The following is a 10642-nucleotide window of genomic DNA, read 5'->3' as shown; positions in this document are numbered from 1 at the left end:
TTTTCACATACTTTTATTTCCACAGTTCTCCTCTAACATTTTAACATTATTTAAGAACAGACTTTTATACACTGATATTGAAGCGGGGCGAGGGAGGGTGGTGAACGAAACAGAATCCATACAAAATGGTCTACTTGAAGCACAACAAAATCTATGTGTATAAAATAATGTGGGTGTACCACTGGGGCGGCAGCCGCCACCTTGATATCTTCTTTTTTCGGCATCCTTGCCATTTAAATAGATTAATAAAAATACAATTTTGTCGTGGACCACAAGGAAACTGCGAAATGAAAAAGAAAACATTTAAAACAAGAAGAAAAGAATTACAAGGACCTAAGGGCATGATGATCGGGCAGTTTCTCCACCAAGAGCAAAAGTGCCACAAGCTCTTTTTTTCTTTATTTATTTATTTATTTTTTATTCTAAAACGAGTGACCAGGTTTAGACGTGGAATCATCTGGACAATAATAAAAAAAAAAAAAAAAAAAGATGGCACAGCACCTACCACTGGCTAGTTTCACCATACATTTGTATACTCCACATGATCGACGACAGGACACTCTGAGAAAGAAAAAAGTAAATGACACCCTTTTCATCCCCCCCTACGTTCATACGCTATTATATACCTACCAAGTGTGTCTCAGCTGGTCTTGTCCGTGCTGTAGTGCTTCGTAGTTGAAAACCTAACAGGCTGTAAGTGAAGTGGGTTCATAACATTTAAAACAACAACAAAAAAAAATAACATGATGTAAGAGATGGTGGGATAAACAAAAAAAAAAAAAAAAAAACAAGCAGCTTCTAGTAAAAGTGGTAGCCCACTGCAAGAGACGTGTATTCAGGGTCCGTCAATATGGTTTTTTTTTACCGTTAAGAACGTCCGAGTTATTAGCAAATCCCCCTCGATTGGTTAAAAACCTGGCGTGAATCGAAAAGCGGCTTCAGCACCAAGTCCTCCCCTTCCTGTCCAGCCCAAACACGGAAAAGCTTCACTTAGAGTTACACTACAGACAACACCGTTTGAACGTCGACGTGAACTCCCTTCCCCGTCTGCCCGAAAAGCCAGACAGGCGGTCTCGACTGCTTTCTGCACAAATTCATATCTGCACCAGACACGTATACGAACACTCACACTCTTCTACCACGACCCTCGGGAGTCTGGAGGGGATGTGTGTCAGGATGATGCTGTGCTCCTCTCCTTTCTCTGCATGTTTAACATGGCGTGTTAACTGGAGTGGGCCGGCTCAGGGTGCGGCGGCCGTCGTGCGAGCGGTTGGTTGTTTGGGTTTGAGGTGCGGCCTGGTCTGCGGAACCCTCCTCCTCCTGCTGTAAGCGGTTCTGCCTCTCGGGTGGATGAGCCATGCACGGAATGCCCCGGGGGCTGCAGCCCGCCTCGCTTGTGTCATCTGTTGGCCGGGAAGTAGTTGGGGTCCAGGTAGTTGTAGCCTGCGCTGGGCGGCAGGCAGTAGTCTCTGTCCAGGAACGTCTCGGCCTGGTAGACCGGCTCCAGACGGTGGCTGGGCTTGTGGGTTTCCGTCTTGAACAAACTGTAGGAACCAAGTGGGGTAAGAAGGGTTACATGGGTACAGCAGAAACAAGCCCCTTAAACTGCAGACCCAACTCCACTATATATTCCAAAAAGGGCCCATATCCTGTCTCGTCACTGTCCAAAGAAAAACATGCATCTCCAAAACAGTAACTTTACAGAAGAGGGCAAAAATGTTTCACGTTTAATGTAAGTCTAAGCAATTCCGATGCATTTTTATTGGTCCGTTCATCATAAAATTTGCACAAAATGTAAAGGATGACTGCTGCGCTCAAATGACGTAGAAAAGTGAAAATCACAAAAAATGGAGATGCATGTTTTTCATCAGTGACGATACTCATCTCCTGATGTCCATTTCTAACATCTGTGAGAGTTTATGTACCAAAAATACTCAAAATTCATCTTTAACGTTACTATTTTCCAACCTTTCATCTCTGCCTTTAAGACTGATATATGTAAACGAGCTCTGTACTGATTGGCTGCCCTGATTGTGGTGCCTCATTCAAAAAGCCGTCCGAACTGAAACACTGTCTGTGACTTTAGCTTGAATGGGTGGGTCTAAACTGCCGTAGGCTGAATGGGGGGATATATGTAAATATGTTGGTTTGTGAAAAAAACACTGAAGGCCAGTTGTTTTCACAGCTTAGCTTCCGTTTGTAATCTGTATACGCTGGGCAGTGAATGTGGGGTGGGGGCTGTCTGACACCTGCAGGGATGTTTTTCAGGCAAATCGGATTATCAGTGCATCGGAGCGTAATCAGTTCTGCTTTGGTTGAGATAAAAGTCGTGTTGATCTGGGTTCTTATTCCTCAAGACCCAAACAGTCTGTGCTGGATTTTCCACAGCAGTTGTTTTGATCTGCTTAGGAATTTCACATGAATTTTCTATACATTATGGAATCTGTACTCAGACCATGCCTTCAGCATGGTGGTGGTAGTATGAGTGAAGACTGATTGAGTGAGGGGGAGAACTCTGAGAACCTGGGCTGGAGTTCTGAGCAGCTTCTGCCTGTATCTGGAAGGCCAGATCCCCTCATAGCTGTAGTAGGACTGATGTAGGACTGAGGAACAGGGAGGAGACGGGGCGGCGGTGGGGATTGTGAACGCTTCGTCATGGGAACTGAAGGTGAGAATGTGAATTCATAGGGCCTTAGATTGGAAGAAGGAGGGGTTTCAGGCATGTTCCTCCCCCCAAACTTCAGTTATAACATATCTACATTATGACAACTGACAAAGACCTACATAAACAAATCACTGTCCCAAAGAAATCTCAAAAATGGCAACTTTACAGAAGGCAAAAAAAGGTTCTTAACTTGTAATGCATGATTAGTAAAGAGATTTTATTTGCAATTTTGGAGCATTTTGACTGGTCCATTCATCATGAAATACTGTGCTCAAATGATCAAATGTTATGGAAAACATGGTGCCATTACTCAAAGTTTGCACCGGAAGTTTTTTCAGTAAGAGCAGCTCACACTAGGAATGAGCCGCCTATACGTTGGAGTATTGCAACACATCTGGCTCTTTTTTAGCCAATTTAAACTTTAAATTAAAGGCTAAAAAAGAATGTCATTGTAGTACAAGTCATTTTAACAGCTGACATCATGCTTTATTATATATCGCTGCTGTCACAACAAAACCTCATATATCTCTGTTTTGGTTGTTTATCAGTTTTTAACATAACTTGAAAGTGCCTGTTGTCCTTTACGTTGAAACACACAGAAATTACTTGGAAACAAGTCTGGTTGTGCTGATTTACAAGGGCAAAGTAGGTACAAGATACAAGGTTTTGTTCCGACAGCAGCAATGTGTTGTACTGTTCTATGTATCATTATTGTTGTATGCATTTTTCTGAGTGTTTATCTTTTTGTAGATAAAGTGAGTTTCATTTGATGATTTATAAGATTTATGCTGCCACATCATCAGCATTATGTTACTATGATATACATTAACCAACAAGGTCAGTTGCTGTAACATGCTAGCTCATTTCAACCACAACGGTGTCATGGCAACACAATGAAAAGAAAATGATGCCATCAGACAGGTGCTATGTCAACTTGGCATTAAAGCTGACAAAAGCAGCCTCAATGATGGAGGACGTCTACTGGAATAAGCCTTTAAAAAATGTTCATGTAGGTTTAGGTCCGTTGTCATGATGAGCTTATGAAGGCGTCACTGAGCCCTGACACTGCCATACAGTGAAGGGTAAAACAATTCTGTAACGTTTAGATAAATCATGTGAAATTCATATTGAATTGACTGACTGAAACGAGTGCTGAGTCAAATATTTGGAGGGAATTCAATCGGAAAGTCGTCACCAGATATTTCAGAACGGCAGAAAAAGTGTCGAAGATGGTTCCAACACATAACAGTTCATGTTGGAGAAACTGCGAAGCACAAATTGGAAACCACACTCACATATTTTGGCTCTGTCCTAAGTTACAGAAGTATTTGATGCTCTTAAGAAACTGTTTCTGCAGAATATTCCGTAATATCCTAGGGTGGCGATACTGGGGGTAATAACTGACAACCTAGAAATATTAACTAACAGTAGCTCTGAAACGTATTACAGAACCCAGAACCTCCCACATATCATTTGTGGATCCAAATATGGGATATTTACCAAATGGGACAAATAACATTTATTAAGAATTTATTTAATAAGAGATGGAGCCCTGTCATGGATCTACTATAATGCAGTGAGGAAGTCATTTTAACAGCTGGCATCATGATTTATCATATATCGCTGCTGTCACAACAAAACCTCGTATCTCTGCTTTGGTTGTTTATCAGTTTTTAACATCTTCAAAGTGCCTGTTGTCCTTTACATACATAAATTGCATGATAACTAACCTAAAAGAAATGGTCAGAAATTACTTGGAAACAAGTCTGGTTGTGCTGATATACAATAAGGGTCAAGTAGATACAAGATACAAGGTTTTGTTCCGACAGCAGCAATGTGTTGTACTGTTCTATGTATCATTACTGTTGTATGCATTTTTCTGAGTGTTTATCTTTTTGTAGATAAAGTGAGTTTCATTTGATGATTTATAAGATTTATGCTGCCACATCATCAGCATTATGTTACTATGATATACATTAAGCAACAAGGTCAGTTGCTGTAACATGCTAGCTCATTTCAACCGAAATGGTGTCATGGTACTATAAAGCAGTGAGGAATCCTTTTTTTTTCCCCCTTTTAAAAATCCTTCCTCTCTTCTTTCACTTCCCATTTTCATTGGTTATATCTTGGGTTAATAATATTTTCTTCTGCATGTGGCTGATCTTATTTTGGAGTGGATCCCCTTTTGCTTATCTGTGTAATATTTGAGATTAAAGAGTGTCTAGATACAGCTGGGAAGGAACAAAAGTAAAAACTAAGTTAAAAAAAATAAAAATAATAAGTGCTGTGCAGAATCCAAAGCACAGACAATTCAGGTCTTGGCTAGTAACGACTCAGATAAGCTCAACTGTATTGGAAAGCCATGTAAGACCATATGGCAGCCAAGGTCACTGATTAGGCATTAATACTGTGATTATTGCTGACACAATGATAATTTCACTTGCCTGAAAAATGTCCCTGCAGATGTCAAGGAAGGCTTTCCTGGCAGTAAAGTGCTGCTCTTCCATCTACATTTTTAAACTAGTTCATATTTAAACACCACTCATTTGACTGATTATGTAAAGTGTGTATGTTGGAGTAAGTAAACAGTGCGGTCAAACGCAGAGTATGCAACTAAATCTTAGTGCCATTCTTGCTAAAAATCCTGTGGATCCAATTTCTCTCATACAGAGACAGCTGGTAGTGGAGAAAAGGAGCAGAACGGTTCTGACCAGTCGGAGCAGTTTCCACAGAAGTCGACGGCGCTGTCCTGCGGGCAGTCCTGGCAGTGCCACCGCACACCCTGGATCGGCTCCATACCACACACATCACACTGAGGGAGGAACACACAGACACACACACACAGGCTGTAAATGCCATCATGGAAATGATCAAGTAAGACAACCCATTAAAGAGCTTTGGAGAAATATTTTTAAACCAGAGCCAAATTTACAAACACTTTAACGTGCCTCTTAAAGCTCACTTGAGCTGGTACTCCGCTTTAAACAAGTCCCTCCTGATATGCCACCTGCTTTACCCAAAGGTTCTGCTGCTAATACTGAGGGGTCATGCACTTACACAATGCTGGATGCGTAACCATGATTCGGGAACTACCAGTTTCCATTTCTATTCCAACATATAAAGCCTTCCCAGAAAAGCAGGTAATTACTGCAGCAAAGGGAAGAAAACTCCCTATTAATACCCTTGATTTCAGAAGAAACGTGAGCAGGTGTCAAGAAACGTTTGGACATGTAGTGTAGCACATCCAAACCAAACACACTCTTAGCTCAACATGAACAGGCATCAAAGTGTTGTTTTTTGTCCAGTTAGTTATGAGGACAGCACTTAGAGATAAAGCTTTACACAATGCAACTTAGCCCTACCCCTTGTTTTCGAGTGTTATTTTGCCCCTGGGAACTGAGTTACAAGGGGTAGTGGTTGAAATCTTCCCTATGAAATGGGACCCTCAAATAAAAAGAGCATCACTTCATTAACAGCTACCAGCACTGCTCTGTAGGCGACCCTGCCAGTCTGCAGGGACAGCAGAGGAGGGTAAAGTTCAGCTCCTCACTGCTGGGCTTTAGTTACATTTAGGGCATCATATGCCTTCAAAGAGGGGGGGCAATTATTTATTATCACCCACCCCTAATTCTTCAGTGATATGAAGCTGAAGTCAGATATTCACCAGCTTTTTTGTAAGAATTTTAAAAAATTTAGCTAGCTACCAAGACATCAGCAAACTACTAGTGAATTTTTTATGCTAGTTATGAAGAAAAGGACCAAAATACATTGAAATGACAAACTAAGATAATACAATGGTTATCACAATATTTTAAAATTTTTTGGATTTCTTTGGTCTCTTGTTCAGCCATCTTGCCGTTTTTTCTGTTTTTCTCATAACTCTGTTTGGAGTCTCTGAAAAACCTCTGTTTGGAGGGTCACGTAGTCCTAACACTTCGTCCCACCCCTGTATCTCAACAAAAATCGGAACACACTACTCCTAGACGTGAACGCGCAAAACGGAGGGGTAAGTGCTGAGTGGTAGGAGCGAGGGGTGAATTGGGACCGGGCCTTAAATATATCTGAATCTCTCAGGTGTCACTCGTTTTCAATCGTGCCCAGTCCTACTCCTTTCTGGTTGGTAACTTTTCCACTACACTGAACTGGAGCTACTATTTCAATCTCAGCTTTCTCTGACATTGCTTCAAAATAAGAAATCAATAAATCCACTGCTTGGAGTGGACAGCAGAGCTCCAACCATGCATGGCCAGATGAGCCTGTGTGCGCAATACCTTGTAGCCCATGTGCTGCGCGAGAGCACTTTCACTCTGGATCTCCTGGATCTTCCGCTTCCTGAGTCTTTTCAGCTCTTGCAGCTCTTTGTACTCCGGCAGGTGCCTCAACTCCACCGGCACATCCTCCTCGTCCTAAACAGACCACAGAGTGCACAGGATTCATTAAAGGGAACTGAATTATGCTCATTTTCAGTGTTCATGATTTTACTTTTGGGGTCTACCTGAATAGATACACATGCTTCAATGGTCCAAAACACAATTTCCTCATACTGTACATCTTTTCATCCTGTCGGAAATGCTCTGTTTGAACCCAATGAGCCCAGTTGCTCTAACTGGTCAGCTTGGCCACTCTGTTCTGGTTGGTCAACCACCAGAGTGACTATAAGCGGTAGCGGCATCCTGCTACAAGTTCCGCCGCTACAGACGTCCAATAAGGAATGTGTTAGGGGATTGCATCATCTTGTAACAAAGGAAAAGAGCTGGACTTCCAACAAGGCGTTTCAGGCAGCTGACAAAAGAGGTTTCTGTGAGAGAGAGTTTCTCCCTCAGTGAACTTTGAGCTTTGTAATTTTGTAGACCGTTTACATGCACAAAAAGCTATAATACTCTAAAGGGGAGAAAAACAGAAAAGCATAATACAGCCCTTTTAATACTGCTGCCACTCCAGGTCAATGGAAGATTGGACAGACACCCTGAAGCAAAATCCATATCATCTCATTAGAGTCTGCTCAGAACGGTAGGTCCTGGACAGACCTTCCAAAACCAAGGCTGACAGACCATCCTAGAGGACAAAAGCTCTTCCAAACTACCCATGAAAGCCAACCGCATTCCATAAATCACGTCATTACAGTCAATTACTAAATGTAACATAATAATAAATGCAACTATATTAGATGATGTATTTACTGTACTCCAAAACAGCAGAGCACTGAGGAGACGCTGGGCTACTGTGCTGAAATGTCTGCATATTATTCATCACTGCATTTGTAAAGCCACAGAAATGAATTACATCTCCTTCCAATGCTGGTTCAGTAAGTTTTAGGCCCAACTTCTGTATTTTACAAACGTTAATGTACCGGGATCAGCAAATAAGTTCATTAAAGTATCAGATATGCCAGCCCACAGTTCCCATATCAGTGCATCCCCAATACCAATTCTTGTTAGTCTTCTCATATTCTTAAATAATACCGCCAACTGAAGTGCAGTTCTAGCAATAAATGTACTCACTTTTAAAAACATTCTTCCCAGTCAGAGCTTACACTAAAAAACTGCCAATGCTAAATCTCATGAAGGTCCTCTAAACTACTCATTAAAGCCAATGAAAAGCAGGACCTAACTGAGGCTCAATACAAAAACCTAAAACCAAAGCTATGCTCTGTTTTTCCAACTAAGCTCCAAAAGCAAATCTGCAGTCAGGTCCTGTGAAACCAATCCGTTTGGTGTGCCAAAGTTGTCCTGACGCAAAGCAACCCACGCTGCCCATGTTTTCACCACGGCCCACTGACCCATCAGCACATAAAGGTTACATATCAGAGAGCAGAAGGGAAAACGTCAAAGCTCTGTGGTGAATTTGTCGGAGCACATCCCACCCACCCCTTACGGTTCAGTGGGAGACAGGAAAAAGCCAGTGATTGTAACACACACCCACACAACATAGACAGCCTGGTCATTTGTAATGCTCCTCTGAACAGAGTCTAAAGATAGGATGCAGATAATCACAGGAATAGACTGACACCGACCGGGAAAGTCTCACCTTTCCATCGAACCTCATGAGTCTGGCTGGCAAAGTACTTTAAGTAAGAAGTGATAAGATACGGTCAGGTTTTTTTTTTGCATGCTGCTACATTGTGGTAAAAATAGACCGGTCCAGAAACGGCACTTCTCCACTGAGGTTTTAAGCAAATACAAACGAATTCTAATAAAATTATGCTTTGTAGCTTTCTATTTTTACCCCTTTACTATATTAGCTCAGAATACTAATCAGGGATGCATAATGTTATCAGAATCATTTTAATGCCACTAGACAATTGCCTAAAAAATATTACCTGCCAGATTTGAGTAATATTTCAAACTTATATTAGATGATGTATTTATTGTACCCCAAAACAGCACAACAATGAGGAGACGCTGGGCTACTGTGCTAAAATTTCTGCATATTATTCATCACTGCATTCGTAAAGCTACAGAAATAAATGTTACATCTCCTTCTAATGCTGGTTCAGAAAGTTTTAGGCCCAACTTCTATATTTTACGAACGTTAATGTACCGGGATCAGCAGATAAGTTCAGTATCAGATATCTGCGTCAGCCCACAGTTCCCATATCAGTGCATCCCTAATAACAATTCTTGTTAGTCTTCTCACATTGTTAACTAATACCGCCAACTGAAGTGCTGTTCTAGCCTTCAAAAGTAGCTTTAGGCTACATACACCCACCATGTAAAAGTGGCCCAAATCTGATTTTCTCGCCAAATTAGATTTTTTTTGTTAGGCTGAACAGATCAGCTCCTAAACTGACCTGCATGTGCAAAAGACCAATGCTTCACGTGGCTCATGCAGAGGTAAACAACCGAAAAGAATCAACAGTAAACGCCGTTCCTGGAGCTTTCAGTCTCATCTTCGCCAGCATCACAGGAGCTAATAAGACGTTCAGCCTGGCTCATCACCCAGAGTGTGTTCGAGCTCCCTGTAAAAAGGGCACGGCCACTTCTTTGGTTCGCGTCCTTGCTTTTTTAAACTTTGCTTTCAGATTTTTTACTTTTGACACTGCAGCCTCGTTCTCCTACGGCCACATTCGGCCATTTCCTTTGAAATCTCTTCGAACACTGAGAAGCTTAGAGAAGTGTCTTCTAATTTTGTTTGTACAAAAACGTCTCAAATGTTTATGAGGTCTTAGCAGCACTAAATTATGATGAACGTTGAGTTGGATTGACGTAAAAGTCGCATGAATTCAGTCGCACTGCCGCACATCGGATCTGTATCGGATTTCAGGACCACATATGACAGAGTCCTAAATCGGAATTGAAAATGTCAGATTCAGTGCGTTTTTGCTGTTCACACAGACACACAGACACGCATCTGCTGCTATTTGTTAGGCTGTTTGGCTCCACCCACTGACAGACTATTTATTTTAGTAAGTGGAATCTGAGAATACCGAATCAAAGATTCGCTTTGAAAACAAAAAGCAACACCAAACAGAAAATGTCTGGGCAAAGAAAGACACAAACTTCAAAGAACAAAAAGGACTGTATGAAGATCATCTGCTTATCAGACAGATCCTAACCAGACACTGACCGAGTCGTCAGCCGCGTTGTCCTGCAGGCTGCTGAAGAAGCTGGGGCGCTCGTCCTCATCGTCCATGTAGACGGGCGGCTCGTAGGAGGTGAGGAAGGTGGACGGCCTGTACAGGTGCTTGTTGAGGTGGTGATGCCTTTTACTGGAGGCCTGCAGAGAACATACTGTCAGTTACTATCTATTCAATAACCACTGGGAACAGCACTGTCCCATCAAACTGTGCAGTGCCATTTGAACATCACGGTGGTCATCATTCAGTGTTTGCAGCTAATATAAACCAAAAAAATGGGAGAAACAGTGATGGAACACTGAAAAAACTAGATGCCTTATACTTTGACATATGGTGGATACTCGTTCCCACATATCGGACTGGGTACATCCCTGGTTTGTTCATTTCACTGCTACTCCAAT

General features: G+C 41.8%; 1 protein-coding gene across 2 annotated transcripts in view; it reads right to left on the bottom strand.

The window, feature by feature from the left end:
• Positions 1-311: 311 nt before the first annotated feature.
• The window catches only part of zzz3 (zinc finger, ZZ-type containing 3), a 38703-nt gene continuing 28372 nt past the window's right edge, over positions 312-10642 (bottom strand). For both annotated transcript variants that reach the window (XM_036596404.1, XM_036596406.1), the window contains 4 exons: positions 10232-10381; positions 6937-7071; positions 5377-5477; positions 312-1544 (listed from right to left, as the gene is read on the bottom strand). In XM_036596404.1, the coding sequence (XP_036452297.1) occupies positions 1400-1544; positions 5377-5477; positions 6937-7071; positions 10232-10381 (531 nt within the window). In that variant the 3' untranslated portion in view covers positions 312-1399. The remainder of the gene's footprint in view (positions 1545-5376; positions 5478-6936; positions 7072-10231; positions 10382-10642) is intronic.

Source organism: Colossoma macropomum, unplaced genomic scaffold, assembly GCF_904425465.1.
Source record: "Colossoma macropomum unplaced genomic scaffold, Colossoma_macropomum, whole genome shotgun sequence".
NCBI lineage: Eukaryota > Metazoa > Chordata > Actinopteri > Characiformes > Serrasalmidae > Colossoma > Colossoma macropomum.
Note: the sequence above shows the minus strand (reverse complement) of the source record. Positions and strands in the feature narration are given on the sequence as shown.